Source organism: Branchiostoma belcheri, unplaced genomic scaffold (genome assembly GCF_001625305.1).
Source record: "Branchiostoma belcheri isolate BF01 breed outbred unplaced genomic scaffold, Haploidv18h27 scaffold114, whole genome shotgun sequence".
NCBI classification, from domain to species: Eukaryota; Metazoa; Chordata; class Leptocardii; order Amphioxiformes; family Branchiostomatidae; genus Branchiostoma; species Branchiostoma belcheri.
In genome coordinates this window covers 41,435-59,288 of record NW_017802536.1, presented here as the reverse complement: position 1 = coordinate 59,288, position 17,854 = coordinate 41,435, and the positions used below count along the sequence as shown (strand labels likewise).

Below are 17,854 nucleotides of genomic sequence, written 5' to 3'. Positions count from 1 at the left end.
TATGGGTGGTGCCTAAAACAAAGAGACGCCTCAAGTGACTTGTTTTGGGGCTATTTAAACGACTTCACGTATGAAATGATGCCAAAAAATAGACAGATTAACCCATCTAGAATATTTTCTTTTGCCGTTCTGAAATTGCACTTACGAAGGGACGGCTTTGGCCTACTTTAAACCCGCTCAATAAATCACAGTTATTGGATAGATTAAGTGATGCTTCAGGGTTTAAATTGGCTCAAAACATTATACCAAGATTTAACTGTCACCTTTAAGTTTCATGGAGAAAAGTGCAAAGTGACCAGCGAGTGCTGTCTGTGTTTGTTACTAAGTAAGGCCACGTCATTACCGTAGTCATGACTGTGTTATATTACAGGATGTCCTCATCTATACCATGTGATGTATGTGAAATGAGCATGGCTGACTGACTCAGAGCTCTCTATCAATAACGCCATGATTCTTCTGTTGGATCACACTGCCATGAAGCAGGCCCCGAGGTGTAAGAATAAATATGAATCATCGTTTCCCTCAGGTTCTTCTTTCCCACAATTAATAACTTCCCAGCCCGGAGCAAAAGAGAACAGACGTGTGCTCATCAAAAATTTAACCTGGAGAAAACTTCTGGCATGACCAGAATGTGGAAATGTGCGGGATTGAGGAATCGGTGTGGAAGACTTGTTGTGTGGTGAGACTTTGTGTAGGTTGATCTGTCCGTATGATAATGTCAGAGTCGTCAGGGGAACACTGACACGCGCGACAGTTCTTCAGAAGTCATTTCACTCAGCTGGAAGCGCGCGAGGCTGGCGGCCCTGGGGCACTCTGTCGTGCTGGCAGACACTTTGTTAATTAACCCTCGCCACCTCTGCTAACATTCCCCTATTACAGGCCTGCCGACGGGCCCACAAGGAATTTATTCACAGCGACTTAACAGCGGAGACTGCCCCCTTTGCCAACATTTCCCCATAATCATTACAGAATTATTACAGCTAGAGGTCCCTCCTGTCAAACAACAGCTACCTGGGGCCCTCCCACCGATAATGATGTAGAGAAAGCCTTTGATTCGGGTGAAGCCAGAAATCGACAAACCCTCCGTGATTAATCAAGCTCGCCCCCAGTGAGACTTGTCAGTCAACGGGACGAACAAGCGCAAAATCTAGCTCAGAGTCGGGAACACAACAAAACAATACAGCTGAGATTTGGGGAGTCATCCGGACTAACAATGTTGCCGTAATTGAGATGAATAGGCAAAAAATTGGGAAAGCCCAGAAGACTCTCTCTGCGACAGGTTTTATAAGCACAGTGTATTAACTTTGCTCCACTCCGGTAGCTGGAGGCGGGGACCTGCGCCTGAGGAATGAGAGAAGAAACTTCTTCTAGCAGCCGCTTCATCAACAATCCAACAGCACATTCAACAGACATGCTCCAGATATGAGGACCTTACGGCCCGGTCACTTTCGTCGGAGGTTGTCGTGCGATATTGACGTCGTACGATTTTCCAGCAGACTGCCACAGAACCAACTGCCGAAAGGGTCTAAGACAACCTTTGGCGCAGCGGTAGCACGTTCGGCTCGGGACCGATCCCCACCCATGTCACCGATCTTGTGCCCTTGGGGAATTTCCTCACTTCACTCAGGTGTAAATGAGTACCTAGCTTCGGTTAGGGACGTCCCTCGGATAGGACGTAAATTGGAGGTCCCGTGTTTGAGGAGAGCCACACCTCGAGCACGTTAAAGATCCCACCACACCTTTCGAAAAAGAGTAGGGGCATGCCCCGGTGTGCGATGGTCCAAATTCTACAACCCAAATACTACAGTGTAGCAGAATCATCAGCAAGTTGATGTTGGCTACCTTAACCTCCAAGACCAAGACCATAAGAAAACAGCAGAATTCTCCCCCAGACATGCACGACTATCCCAGGATCACCATCAATTTGCGACCTAACAACGATCATACGACGAACTTCACCGGACTCTATAACTTGTACCTTGTAAGCATTTAAACGCATCCAATGCGATTTCAGGGGCAGCAAAACTGGAAAAATGCTAAGGCAATCTTTGTGATATTTACACATTCTGCTTCACATTAGCACATTTGAATCAGCATTTCATACTTTGGGCTTTTAAAACTGCAGAAACAAGGTCCAAGATTAGTCTTTTATTTTCTGGGTGGTACCCTAAAATCATCCCGGGGCCCTGACAGTAAAATTCCGTCAGAATTTTGCTCCATGAGGGTCAATATACATTGGGATAGTGAGGTTTCAACTCCCTAGGTAGATAAATGGCTAGAATATTGGCTTTAAAAATCGGGTTTCCAAGCCCTAAAAACTGCACTGGATGCCTTTAACATAAACATTACATACATATGAACATATAAGAGTGTAAATAAATGTCTAATTTCTATTCTTTTTGGCTTCATCTCGCTTAGTAGTGATTGTATGGATATATGCGGCTGTGAGATTACTTAGAGTAGGTTTATCAAAAGTTAAAAGGAATACAAATTTCTCTTTACTAGTCAAATATCTGAAGTGGGGAAATATACTTAATACATGGTTAAAAAAATACAACACATCTAGCTTACTCATAGATGAGTCAAATGTATTAGATATGCAAAAACCATTTTATTGATAGACTAATTTAAAGTTCAAGTTACATGATTGATACCACAGAAACAACTCAAACTCGTTTACATTTTCAATTTGATATCCATGATGTAAGTTATAACATCATCTAGTACGAGTCACTTTAAAACACCATTCTGATTGCCTTCTTGTACAATAATTATAATGAAACTTGTGAGGTGGATATGTTTCCTTGATCTGTTTTTGCACTTGTATCTATACTACGTGCCAGCATCCTGCATCATACATTGTAATTATTACTTGATGCATGTTGTGAGCATAATTTTCACTACGATAATATTATGTTTAAACCATAAGGTAACATTTAGAGTTGCTATGTCGTGACAAAGAAGGGTTCAAACTTGTGTCTGTAGCACATTACAAAGTATGACACCATTGATTACAACAATACTACATTGCAAAAATGTTTCTGTGCATTCCAAAACCAGATCTATGATTGCTGTTTTACAGGGCAACAAAGGCACTCCATGATGGAAACAGAAAGTGAAATCTGACTCAACATTTTTCTGCCTTCCTTGTTTTGGACAAAACTTGAAAACAAACAGATTCTTTGGTCAATGAACATCATGGAATGCATATTAGAAGCAGCACGCATCCCAGTGCAGAGATATTACTTAACATCATTTAATATCCATAATTCTATGATTGAATGCCTCTTCTCTGCTGTAACATTACTTGCCATTGCACTATTCACCACAGACTATATACCAACACTGCAAACCAGTTATAAAAACTTCCTTAGCCATCTTGAATACATACACCTCTTTATATATAAACTTGGAATGTTCTAAGTAGATATGATCATAAAATCATCAATGAAAATATATTACCTAATAAAGGATATGCAAGATATACAAATCACGCTCACTTTGTTGCATTTCATATTGGATTGTCAGTGATTGGCAAGTACAAAAGTTAAAAACAGTATTCCTTTCTATACTTCTGAATTAAAGTTAGTGCAAAAAAATGAGGTGTGAATATCTGACTAATCTCAACATGATTCAAGATGCCACAAGTACTGCACATGTCAACATAATCCTTATGATATGTAATGTTACATTTAATATCTGTGGTCTTCACAGATAAAGGAATGATATTATTAGTAGCCTCCAACCCTCAGACCTAAAATTGTGTTTGAAAATTAGTCCAATCCCCTCAGCTAAAGTTTTGTACCCCTACAGTTGGACTGACATACATGTTTGCACATTTTCAGGCCAATTTCACCACATAATTCTCTTCTTAAACCTTTACCATAATTGAAACATCTGATTATCTAATTTTTCTCATGATACCATACATAAACTGCACCAGGACCAAAGCAAGCAGATTCAAAAAGTCCTGTGTCAAAGAAAGCTGTAACAGTCACTAACCTTTCTCCATAAACTTGTGGGCCAAGGAATAGATATCTTCAAAAAGAGCAGTACTTGATTATTTTAGTGTTTTGCATGTTGACTTGGCAAAATTTTTCCAGCATTATATTCTATCACACCAAACCAAGATATTTTGATTGTGGCATGCTGATAAAGGCTTCTATTAAATAAACAGTAGTGGCCTGCAATTCATAACATATCCACCAGGTATTGCACAAGTCATCTGATACCATGGAAGCCAAGTCTCTCTTATATGTAGAGTGAACCAGCAGTATGGTAAAGACAATCCCTATCACACATGCCACAATTCTTACCGCCTAAGAAAGACCTACCAGGCCATCAAAAACTGCTCTTAAAGCTGCATTATGTAACATTAGGGCGATGCAAAAAGTCAATTTTCTGGTCATTTCCTTACAAAGTAAGTTGAATCAACCCTACTCCATTGCAAGTGCCATTGAGGAAGTGGAGGTACCAAAATATGAGTGTGTTTAAAATCTGGAAACACAGCTGTCAGCCATGTTTGTTTATATTTTGGTATTTTGTGGTGGCACACAAAATGAGTGCACATCATGTGGGAGAAATTTGTGAGACAATTGCACATTCAAATATGTTGAAAAGTGGAAGTAAATGATACTCCATGAAGATTTCTTTAATCAAGATATTTTGTGCAAAAATGTTACATAATGCAGGTCCATTGTACATGAATAGATAATTTTGTACATGATGTACACAACATGATTGTCTTCAGGAATGTTGTCCCTATGTTTGAAAGGTTACTGACTGTTACTGTGATACAGAACAACTTTTACTTTTCCTCCTCCCTTTTGTCCATCTTCTTCATGGTCTGGATGAGATCCTCTAACTCGTTGATCTGATGTTTCAGCCACGCGGGGTCCTGTCGCTCCATGTTGCTGATGAATTTCCGAGCCTGCTCCACCGTGACAGGGATCTTGTCGTTCTTGTTTCCCTTCTCGCGCTGTATCTTGTCGACAGCGTGGTAGAAGGTGTTAAGTAAGCCATCGATACTCACACCTTCTTCTGCCTTCTGGCTTTCCATCTCGTCTGCGGGGACGATGTCGTTTGGCATGACTTCGTCGGTGAAATCCTTGGTGAAATCGCTGACGAGCGCCTTAAGAGCACAGTCCTCCTTGTCTTCAGCGTCCACGCAGCGCGCAGCTTTCTCCATCTCTGCCGCACGCTGGTCAAACTTGTCCTCATCCCGCGTTCCCCACAGAACCAGTGACCACGCCCTCACCTGAAACATGCAAAGTCAAGTCTTACATTTGATGTTTTATTAGGAATATTTGCTCAGGCCAGGCTGTCCCTGTTTTCTAGACATGAAAATTGTTACCCAATTATTACTTCTGGGTATGAAGTATTGTTTTGGGTGGCTGGGTTGTGTGGGTTTGCATCTCTGTTTGACAATGTCCTAGTAGCTTCTCCATTTTTGGCCAGAATGGTTTGATCCACTCAAATGGGGAGGACCCCTACTCTTTTCAATAAGTGTGGTGGGTTCTTTAGCGTGCCCAAGGTGTGGCTCTCCTCAAACACGGGACCTCCATTTAAGTTCTCCTAACCAAAGCTAAGTACTCATTTTCACTGTGAAAAAAGTGCCTTTAAGATTGGTGACATGGCAGGATTATTACAGGAACTATCAACATTTCTGAACAATCTATATATACAACACAGAGTATACTTGTTAACCAACTCACCTTTCCCACAGGTTCATTGCTCCTCTTACGCCTGCTCCCGGGGTTGTCCTTCACCGCGACCGTCCACTTCCCGCTGGGGTCCTCGCCCCAGTTGTACACCGTCATGAACGGCCACTCCTGGAACCCGTCCGAGCTGTCGTCCTGCGACCGCGTGGACATCAGCTGGGACTCGGTCCCGCTCGGGGAGGTGAGTTTGACGGACAGGTCTCCGCGGCGCTGGTGGTCGATGGTCATGACAGACTGCACGTGTTCCAGAACCTCCACCAGGTCCCTGGTGTCGTGACAGCCATCTGCCTCCAACTCCAGCTCTACCTCTCCTCCAGCAGGGATATCACTAGAAGGAGGTAAAATGATATCATAAGTTAATAGTTCAAGGTAGTCCCATAGCCTTTTCTAATACGTAATGGTCAGTATAATTAATATATAAACAAGAGATTGAAGTAAAGTTTGCAAAGCAAATGCACAATGTTTACCTTCGGACATGGTCTGCTCTGTTAATTCTTACTCAAACACATTTCACATACATGTACATGTACTACTAAGTATATGGTGACAGGAACTGAGCACACCATGAAATTGCAACATTATGTAACCCAACACCAGTCACCATGGTGACAGACGTCAACAAATCATTTCATTGGTCAGGTCATTTATCACTGTTTGGAGAAGAAGGAGAGGATGAAACAGAGCAAAAACATATGTTTTCCTTCAGTAAACATAACTACGTAATACTATGTGATTGAGGATCAGGCAAACAAGACACAAAGAAAACAGCTACAGTACCGTTCTGGGCCATCATAGGTGACAACACAGCGGTGCTGGTGTCCCACATTGGTCCATTCTTGGGCCAGCTTTACCATGGCACTAGCATCCATCATGCCAAAACCATACCTGAAAGAAAATGTAACACAACCATCAGAATCAACAGTAATCTACAGTAATTGCATGTAAGAGGGTTGAAAAACTGGATAAGACAAGACAATAACATTGTGAAAGTCATTTGGGATGTGCCAGGATGTTTTGGGATTATCTGTTATACTATACAGGAGACTTGCTTATGAGGCTTTCTTGGACAAAACTGCTTTTTAATCTTTCAGTTTTAACTAATATGCAGATTTGTTGTTAATTCTTATAATATCCATATGAACACATTGAATTTGCAACCTGAGATTGACCTCAAGTATTTTGTCTGTGTGTGTTCATGTGTCCTATGGTGTATGTCTCTGTGTGTCTGTGTGTGCACCTGAAGTGTGTGAGTCTGTATACGCCTGTGTGTTTGTGTGTGTCTGTGTGTATGTGTCTGCATGTGTGTATGTGTCTGTATGTACATGTATGTGTCTGTATGTATGTGTCTGTGTGTTATAATTAGCCAGCCAGCTCATCCTGTGGGAGCCAGCAGAGGGAAGGAAGAGAAGGAATAGAAGAAGTACAACCTTCATTGACACCCTCACTGATAGAAGACAGAGATGAGTGGAGGAGAAGAACCCATTGCTCCCCGTGATGACATCACTGATGTCTACGTTCAAGGTTCAAGGTCTGTGTGTGTTTGATTTTGTGTGAACTACAGCAAGAGGATGGCAGCTATGAAATACAGAAACTTGTCCTACAAGGACCGTGGACCTTACTTGTGGTGGACCTGCAGGTCAGCACCGTTCAGACTCCAGCCGGGCTCCTCAGGGTTGGGCACCTTGGCACCCCTCACCACGATATGCTGAACATCCCGCCATGTCAGGTCAGGGCTGGGGAACAAAACAGCTCTTTTACACATCAACTTTCACAATTCATACTACATGTAGTACATTCTGTATTGTATCTGTATAACCAACCTTCAGTGTAACACACCAGCTTTGCAGGTACATGTACGCGGCGCGATGGAAGCTGGCTATATTACACCAAACAACTTGTTAAACCTAACCCTTGAACATCTAACTCCAAACATTGTTTGAAGCTATCTAATGATAATACCCCTACTTTACTGTAGTTGGTGACAGCAAGTTCCACTCTATACATGTAGATAGTTCTAGGAAAGAATGAATTTTTGAACACCTCAATCCTTGGTTGCCAACTCTGGTACTTAAAGGCATGACTTTTTCTTGTTCTTTTTCTAAGCTGGTATAGGTTAGGTCTTACTAGGTTAGTATTAGTAATTACAATGTAATATATAATTATATAACCTTTTCATTGAATAATTTTTACACTGTCAAAATACCAGTCTCAAAGTCCCTCTACAGCAACAGCTTTCCACATAATGATGGTAGACTTTGTAAAAGATGACTCACTTGGCTTGAAGGGTCAGCGCAACAATCCCTGTGGCCAATGGAGCTGCGCTGGACGTTCCCTGGAAGTGGTCAGTGCACTTGTGGTTCGTGTCAGTGGTGATCTGGAAGAAATCCGGAAAATCAGAGATTCATATGGGTCTACCCCTAAAATTATTTCCAATCATGGCAAATGAGAAAATCAGCTTTCAGACCTCTGTGAAGCCTTTACAGTTGTTGTGGATTTCTTGTTTTATACATCTGATTCAATGATTGTAAATTTCTTCCCCCCTCAATGTGTAATAATAGCTGCAGTTACATGTATTTGAATACTGCGACTCCGTTGTATAAAAAAAAAACTGCTTAAATACACATTGTTAAACACACCAAAATTTGAATTTTCACAAATGCAGCACATGCGAAGTGCATTCAATTTACATATTCTAAGGAAGCCCATAGTAACTGTAGAAGTCTTTGTGATAACCCAAGATCACCATAATTATCAAACGTCGTAATAGCCAAAGTATGGAATACAGAACTACTAATTTATCCACTACCCTTGCTGCCATGTGTGCCTAAATGCCCACCTCCAACTTTATCCCTGAGGCCTCAGGTTTTGCACTTCTCTATATCTCTCCAGCACAACACAACATACAAAATTTACAACCATTTTGTTTGCTTCTACTTTTCAAAAGGAGATGCCAAGAGAAACTCCTGGAGCTCAACCTTGAGTTATCCTTGTTCTTCTGGGAAACATGGCCTTTCCCCCGACATGAGAGCCAATCTAATCCCCCAATCAATCCAACATTAATGTGTCATAAATCACTTTCAATATCCGCAGAATTGCGAGTAAATCGAGATGACACCCTCAGCACCCGTCTATCGGATTGACCTGTCTTCCTCTCCGCAAGGCGAGCCCTCGCTGATAGAACACCCGTTGTCGGGCTCAAGGAGAAGCGACAGACATTGGTCTCCTTTATTAGCCGCTGCCGCGGGGTGGAAAACTCGCTGAACGATACTCCCGAGCCTCTGACAGGGGTCATTCTGTCCCATCCAAACGGAGAGCAATCTTGGGGAAAATGGCAGCACTGGGACAAGGGGTGGAGAGGGCAGGGTGCTATTAAAATGTCATAGGATAACGGAGGGGGAAGGAGGCAGCGGACCGGCACGTGTTGGAACAGACCTACCCGCTCGGAATCCTTCAAGCTGCCACCAGTGTCAAAATATTGAAATAGGGGTTGTCGGGTTCAATCGACAGTTTCGGCAGGAATGGATTTATCCTTGGTGGCACCCCCACATGGTTCAATGGGCAGCGGAGCAGCACCAGTATCAATAACCATCCCCTACCCCATTTTACACCCAAGCAGTGGCTAATTCATTACAACAGTGGACTTGGACACAGGTGATGCAGAGAACTCATGGGCCATGCTAATGTTTTTCTTACTGGTCCCGTGTTTAGGCAGCCTTGACTGGAGAACGCTCACTCAGGGAGCGACAATTAAATGTGGAGTAAAACACTCCCACTAGATCACTGAAATCTAACAAATTTGTTGCAGCGGAAATTGGCCGTTCCTGGCTGAAGGATGTACACGGTCTGGTTGGAGCGGGATAGATGAGTGCCACAGCCTATAGGAGCCAGCTCTGCTGATCACACAAATGTGCACACTGTGCTTGATTAGAACACTAGGTGATCATATAATTCCCGAGGAACAAGTCGTTTCAGCTAATAAAAACTATTAGGGCAGGTTTCCCAGCCCGGCCGTATCCATCAAGTCTTTTCCAATCCATTGGCCGATTGATTCCCAATCAGGCAGCGAGATGGAACTGTGCCAACCTACACTGATCCCTACACGATAAAACTGCCTCCATATCTTATACCAGTGGCAATATGGGGAATTGAAATAGTTGGAGCAAGTGACAGCCTAAATCATGCGAAAATTGCAGAAGGAAGCGGATCAGATCGCTAACAACCATAACAAATTGGGGGGCTTTCCAATTTCTACTTGCCGCAGTCCAGTTGATCTGGGGCTGGTCCCGCCACATGGGAACTGTTAAACGTAAGGAAGATCTATCGTCTTGTTTATCCTTCCCCGATGCACGGGGGCAACACTGCTCAATGTACCACGCTCATTACAAATCCCCCCTCATGGCCAATTTAACGAGCGGCGGTCCAAACGACCGGCAAAGCACGTACGGGGGACTACTTGCTACAAGAAATGGCAATTTCTTCCTTCAAGTCGGGAATGATAGAAGTGGTGGGCACCTCAGATGGGCCATGATAAAAGTGGCTGTCGCTACGCGGTGGTGGGAAGAAATCTCGGCGAGGGGTTGCCGTGGGTCAAAGGTTAGACAAGGTCAATTAGTGCGGGCCAGATGAGCAGTGCTACGGCCAATTCCGTACCTTTGATTTATAGTCAGCCCGGGTCCCTAATGGGCGGGAGGTGTGTGTTTCTGCTGACAGCGTGGTGGCAGTACAGGGTACTAATGGTCTCACCCTGCTGTGAGTCTGCCCAGATCTATTTCTGTGCAAGGTAGAGGCTTTGTTTCCTGGATTCTTCCACTATGACTTATGGCTATCCAAGCAGAAAAGAATGGAGCGTACACATCAAAAGTGGAACGGGAATCTTTTTTCTCTGCTTCTAAGAAAAATCAGGTGAAGAATTTGAGGGAAAAATCAGCACAGCTCTGTAAACATAGAAACACAACCTACAGTCTGTCATGTTGTCATAATTTTATTAATTTTAATGTAATTTCCTCACAGACTGACACAGCTATAGCTATATTCCTTTTCTCCACACATTTTCAAAGCTGCTTTCATAAATTTTGTAAGGACGATGCAATGATCATGTCAGTTTGTATGTTTCACTGGAGATTCCTATTTTGGGAAGGAAATTATATTTTTACACTTAGATGATTGCTGTGATAAAATTGTGCTAATCTGAGTCAGTGAGGTCACAGTTGCTGGCCTCCATGCAATTTGAATGAATGTTGTCATTGCCAATCACCTTGCATGAAAGTGGCTATTTATATCATTATAAATTTCATAAATGGATGTCTAATTTGTATGAAGATGTGCATCATAATCCTTGCTATCATCCAGGGTACTATGTTAAACTTTAATCATTAATTACTGCAAAAAAAAAGACTACTTTCTACTGATGTTATTGATTCAAATAAAGCTTAGAACCAAAATTTTTAGGACCTCCTTGCAAAGATGAATCAATGGGGGAAAATTCACACCATACCAATTTAATTTATTGGTTCTCTGGTTTTTTGCAGGAAGTAAATGGTGTGGGTGGGCAAAAGAACAAGAAACACACGTTCTGTGACAGACCCAAATGTTACAGTAACTACTAACAGGAGCCACAATGTCAACATACCTGGCTGGCTAACATTTCGTTTATTTTGTTTATTTCAATACCCTTTAGTCCATGATGACTAGTCTTCCAGGGTTCAAAAATTTCAAATAATGTTTTTGCTATGGTTTAATTATTTTAATTTTATGATTTCTATAATTTTTTTACTAATTGATAATTGTAAATTTTAAAATAACAAGGACTTCTTCTACTGTTGCTGAGAAAATATGTGTTTAACACAATGACTGCTCCTATAATTCTGCATCCGGAAAATATGTGCACTAGTTTGAAAAGTGGTCATTCATGCGGTCTTCCAACAACTGACAACTGAAAAACCTGTTAGAATGTCATGCCTTTCTGGAACTGACAAGCGAGTTGTTCAAGAACTTAATAAGTCAGCATAGGAAATGGAATATTCCAGAAAGACACGATATGTACCAAACATTTAATAATAAGTTTTATTCACTGACAGGGTAACTTAAGATGACAGAGGGGATAAAATTGTTGTTGTTGACTATACTGTTTTGTTTTTGTTTTTATCTCAGTTATATGCATATCCTAATATGACTAAAGCTCAGCTTACATTAGGGTTTAACATCACAGATGATGTTGACATCCATTGTGTGTCTATGAGGACCTTGACTTCAGTTGCCCTTAATAAAGATATGTTGAAAAAGGATGGTGTGTCTATATAAAACATATGCACTTAGCAGGGCTCGAAATTAATTTTTGGGAATAGGTGCACTGGTGCACCCAACCTAAAAATTTAGGTGCACAAAAAACTTTTTGAGAGCACCATATAAAACAATACCTAATTGAAGGTCTTACTGCTCCTCTTCTGAGCTTGACTCTAAAATGAGAGCTAACTTCAAAATCTTACAAGTACTACCACAAAGATTTTATTATTTTTCTGCTACTTAGAGACCAAGAATATCTGGTATAGTATTATACATTAATTTTCTAATGCTAAAAATATTTACAAAAATATTTGGGTGTACCAGTGCAACCACAGAAAAAAATAAGTGCACAACTCCAATTTTGGGTGCACTATGCTAATAAGGTGCACATGCACCCAGTATTTCCAGCCCTGTAACAGCAAATCCTCAACCCAGAAATGAAATTGTTCTGGCCTCACAAAGCAAAAACTCTAGAACAGACCCATGATACATGTAGGTTTGGACAGTTTTGGATTGTAAAAGTCCTTGAAATAGTTGTTAGACGGGGTTGACCTTCACCAAAATGGTGTTGACACCCTGACAAATGTGGCATGAAAATGAACTCTGGTTCTTCCCAGCAAGTGTTGTGACACTTCCAATATCGCCGGACAAGTTTCCCTGTACCACAAATGTCACTTACAATAACCTCCAACCTTCAGGACCAGTGCCAGCTGCAAGGTACATGTAGGTACACCCTCCCAGAACTTCAAGTTAAAGGCATCCAAATGCAATTTCAGGGTGGCAGAACACAAAATATTCTGGATAAGGAAATCTGTCTGACATTCAGACGATTACTGCCCATTCTTGGCACAATTTGTGATAGTTGAAACATTTGAAATATCAGCTACGAGTTTTTAGGTACCGTACCATTGTATCACTAGAACGAGCCTAGGATACAGAACAAGCAACTGTTTTCCTTTAGTTACATTGCATGCGCATGTTAGCCTCACACATATATGCCATGGGATAGTATTAAATCACTATACCTAAAAGAATGACCAGAAAATTTACTTTGAAAATCCAGTTTTGCCACCCTAAAATTGCACTGGATTCTTTAACTAAAAAATACCACCTCTTTCATGCAGACGATTCTTAATTGGCTACAAGGAACTTCTTTTTTTTTGCTTGACAATGTCTTTACATGATTCCTAAAATACACAATGCAAATAGTTAATCAGAACTGCTGTCTGGGCAAATTAAGGGAGTATGGGTAAGGGGGTGAATTCTGCCATCTCTGATTGCCTTAAGCTTGTTTCCAGAAGGCAACAATTGTGTGGAAGAAGTAAAAGTTTACGGGGGGGGGGATCATCTTCCACAATGAAACAGTTAACTGCAGAAAAAGCAACCTTCAGGGGACCAAACTGTGTGAGCTTAGCATTGTCCTCAATAGAACCATTGGGAATGTCTTACAAATGAAGAACTTGATGATGTTTTTATGTAGCCCATTCAAAATCATAATATTTTCCTCCTTATTTGATAGTAGTGCCCGAGGCTATTCCTCTGGGATAAGTGGTAGATTTAGAAGTGTGAATTATGTTTCTATAATTTTTCTTCAAGTTGCTCCTCATACGTGTGCTATACACCCAAAGACAACTTGCTAAATTAATCTGGTGTCTTGGGAGAAAGTATATTACACTTTTACATCTACATACAAAGTGAACATAATTACTTGACTACATTTGGAAGTGAAAAATCATTCAGCTTGTGGTAAGTTTAAAAGCACCCAGTACATACTAGATAGAATTAGGAGTTTTTGCTCATTCTTGTCAAAAAGAATCTGAGAACAGGTACAGTTTTGGTGGTACAGTATTCTACCCTACCTTCTTATCATCAGAAGGACCGATTTGCCAAATCATTACGAACAGGTCTCTGGGTATGATCTTATTTTGATAGAGAGCACAGATCATTCCTTGTTCAAACAGTGATCCATGGCCCAAATTACTATTGATTGAATTAAAGGTAGATCATCCAATCTGCCTGACCAATGACAGAAAACATCACAAAGCACTAGTGACAGTTGAAGGTTCAAATCTACACAAAGGGCACAACATCATTTTTTTTCAAACATAGTATTGAGTAAAACCTGTCCAATCTACAAGAGAATTCTCCTGTTAATTTTCAAGGTCAACTTCCACAAGTTTTTATTATGATGTATAACTTAACAGAATTTGCAAAAGTTTCCTCACCTGCGTGCTACTTCGATTTTCTGATCGTACTCAAACAAACGGTAGGATCACAAGAGGTGAGGCATTAATTCACCTTGGGTCACACCAACCATGGATTTGAACAGGGATCACAGAAGAGGAAATGACTACTCCATACATATGGAAATAATCTGTATGAAATTAAAGGGCGTTCAGCAGCCATAGATGAGGTTCAAATTTGTTGGAGAGTTGGTGATTGCGCTGTAAGCAGTGTCGGAGGATTTGAGCCGGCCCAGGTCTGGCGGTGGCTTACCGTTCCACGGATGTCAGCCTCAGTCCTGACCCCCAAATCTCTGATAGCACTAAGGGGGATTTAAAGTAAATTACGAGCAGTGGTTCCCAGAAAATCTGGCGCTCCCTGCCCAGGCTCTCCGGAGTGATCCATCACGGGTAACGAGACTGTCATGTCCGACAGAACGCGGGGCCTCCCACCTCCCTACACCTCGCCACAACCTCATTTCTAAAGGCCACCGTTATGATTGAAACCTCCAGAAAACTGTCTTTTCGCTAGGTTTAGCCATTATTGGGAGAAAATTAGGGGCAGGAACCCGCCAGGCGGGGATTTTCGCTGGCAGTGACCCAGGGAGAACAGGGATTGGGCAAACAAATTGGTTTGCCACTCAACGGCAGCCGATTCGCTCAGCGGCAGCTTCAAACCTCGTTAAGAAATTGAGACAAATCCCTTTATTAGCAAATTACATAAATCTGCCATTTTGGGCGCCGAAACTGGCACTGAACATATACAAGCAGTTCTAAAAACGTCGACTTTGAAAAACTGAGGGAGGGGGGAAGAATTGAATACAATGCCAAATAAAAGAGGCTTTGGGTACAGATGCTTCCTGAGTATCAGACACATCGTGTTAAACTTGTGGTGATTAAGCCGGGCTTTGGAGGCTTTGTGTGATGTCACTGCAGATACACGACACTTCATATGTTGACTTGAGATGAATAATTAATATAACATCCCCTGGTCTGCCTGATGGCTGATTACATCACAAAGGAGACCTCTGGCAGAATGTGAGAAAACTACTGTACAGTCTCTCTCATCATTACACCACCAATAAGGCTGCATTCCTATCCATTACACATTTAAAGGGGCATTAAGTTTAATTGAAAAAATGTGATTGTCACTTACTTCCATTTTTCAACTTTTTAAAAGTTATTTGTAATGTGCTGGCATTTATGGTTGGTGCTAAAACAGCCAACACGAGGCACACTCTTTTTGTGGTACCACCACAAACTACCAGAATATAAACAAACATGGCTGACAGCTGTGTTTTCAGCTTTCAATTCAAACACATTTGTAAGGCATCATATTTTGCCACCTACACTTCCTGAAGGTCACTCATTCACAAGGTTCATGCAAAGGTTGGTGAAAATCATTCTTGATACTATATACACTACAAAATAAATGATGTCAGTAACTACTCACTGACTGTCATTTCTAAGTGAACATCTCCCATTATTTATATTTTGACTGCTAACAATAATCATTCTGAATATCACAAGTCTCCCTGCATGTCCAGTGAAAGCTGCTAGAGGGCATATGTCACTTCTTCCGGAGCCCAAAGACTCGCTACCACACAAAAACCCTGAACATTGCATGTTCAGAACACAAGACACAAAACTTGTGCGCCTGCTGCCACCTGATGATATAATTCTGAACACCTCCATTTTTTTTTTCAGACCATGAACATTTGCTACCATGAACTTACAGTAATCCACCCATGCATCATGTTCGTGAAAGTGATCTCGAACCAGTTTAGCTCATTGAAGAGCTACTCTTCCACTGGTTGTGACAGAGAAGACAGACGCTATGTACAGTATTTACAGGTTCATTGTACCGGGGAAATTCCCCTAGCTCTTTTCGACAAGCACAATGAACAGTGGACCACAGTTAACGTCCCGTCCTAAGGACTGCGACCCTAAACAGTAGAGTGCATGTCGGGTGAGCGACGATTCAGCCGGGATTCGAACTCACAACCTCTTAGTCCAAAGGCAGGATCACTAAACCACTGGACTATGCATGTTCGTACATCTTGTGCTAGCACCGTTCAACCACATTAACCACAAACATTGTAACCAATACCAGCAAAAACATAAAACAGAGAGATGACTGTCACCTGAAAATTTTCACCGGGGTACAAGATGTTTTAAATTTATCATATCAAGTAAAACCCTTCACCATCATTCTCTTGCCACACCTTACTGACAACAAAAGTCAAAACTCACAACATTCCGTTCATAAACTTCCCCGCGCAGGACCATTTTTGCCAAGTCGCCATTAAAATCGTCCATTCTGTGCTGCCCCCCAGTCGGCACTACGGCCATAGTGGGGGAGCAGGACTCAGCGTAGTATGAGGAAAGGCCTAGACAACAGGGTACAGTAGGTACAGACAGAGTCAGTCAGAGTTCATGTTGGTAGTTTAGTACAGTACAGAGACAGGATAGAGCATTCAACAGGTACTTGCAGTCACCAAAATGCATTGGATAGTCAAGATGGGTTTAAAATTGATAGAAATTTATTTTTCATGTTAAATGTTTTTTTCTCCACGTTATTAAATGAACTATGAACTGGAATGTTATCTTTTCATAAATATATTCATCTATACTTATCAAATAATTTCTGTGTATCGTTCCATGGTAATAAAAATAAAATATAATTTTCCATCAAATTTGGCACTGCATATACATTGTATTGATGCTCTGTTCTATCTCTATAATTGATTTTATAGATGGCTGAGTCAGTTATTCTCAAATTCAACAGGTGTCAATGTGTCAAAGAAATTCAAAAAGTTCATTTATTATAATAATAATCATTAATTTTGTCACTTCCAGTGTTCCATTCATGGTCGTTCATTGCTTTTGAACCATAGAATTTGAGCTCTCTGCATCAGCCAACAGCCTACTGTCTAATTAACTCACAATGTCTTCTTCATACACCATGCCAGAACGAAGCATTTTCTCCAGGTCAGCAGGGTTAGTGTGCTTTCCACCAGTGGGGACTACTGCCATGGTGGGAGAGCAAGCTTCCATGTAGTAACTTGACAACCCTGACAGGAAACAAGCAGTTAGACCCACCACCATTGATGTACATTGTATATATTGTGCAATGTTAGTCGATTACAGATAAGGCCACACCAATTTAATTTGTTGGTTCTCGGATTCGCCTCTTCATTTTTTCCTGATTTGCAAAAAAAAAAAAGATTCTGGTCCTGAATCAACTAAAAAATGCTCAATGACATATTTTGCCCCCAACATTTGAGGAAAGTCGTTTTCTTCCTAGTTCTTACAGTTTTTCCCTCTATCAATGCAGTGGTTTGATTAAAAGTTCAAATTTCATTGTTTAAATAATAACCCAGGCTTTTGTGTTGACTTCATGGCTCCTATCATAGCATTTAGGGCTATAATAGGATGTCTAGACCTGTTCTTATTTTTTTGCCCTGTTGCTTCATATTTTCTCTGAAAAAAATCTGAGAGCCAACAAATTAAATTGGTGGCCTAAGTGAGTTAACATCTACATTTGTACTCTGAGGCTCATAATACCACAACCAACCATCATGGTACCTGACAAATAAAAAAACAATGAATTTAAAGAGGTCTACTATA

General features: G+C 41.2%; 1 protein-coding gene across 2 annotated transcripts in view; it reads right to left on the bottom strand.

Moving 5' to 3' along the window:
• Window positions 1-2,589: 2,589 nt before the first annotated feature.
• Window positions 2,590-17,854, bottom strand: part of LOC109462268 (PC3-like endoprotease variant B) — a 39,725-nt gene continuing 24,460 nt past the window's right edge. Inside the window, exons 12-17 of one of the 2 annotated variants that reach the window (XM_019758798.1) lie at window positions 17,171-17,298; window positions 7,994-8,094; window positions 7,340-7,453; window positions 6,498-6,605; window positions 5,715-6,048; window positions 2,590-5,257 (exon numbers count right to left, since the gene is read on the bottom strand). In XM_019758798.1, the coding sequence (XP_019614357.1) occupies window positions 4,808-5,257; window positions 5,715-6,048; window positions 6,498-6,605; window positions 7,340-7,453; window positions 7,994-8,094; window positions 17,171-17,298 (1,235 nt within the window). In that variant the 3' untranslated portion in view covers window positions 2,590-4,807. Of the gene's footprint in view, window positions 5,258-5,714; window positions 6,049-6,497; window positions 6,606-7,339; window positions 7,454-7,993; window positions 8,095-16,477; window positions 16,615-17,170; window positions 17,299-17,854 lie in introns of both variants that reach the window. The other variant, XM_019758797.1, reaches the window with a different exon arrangement.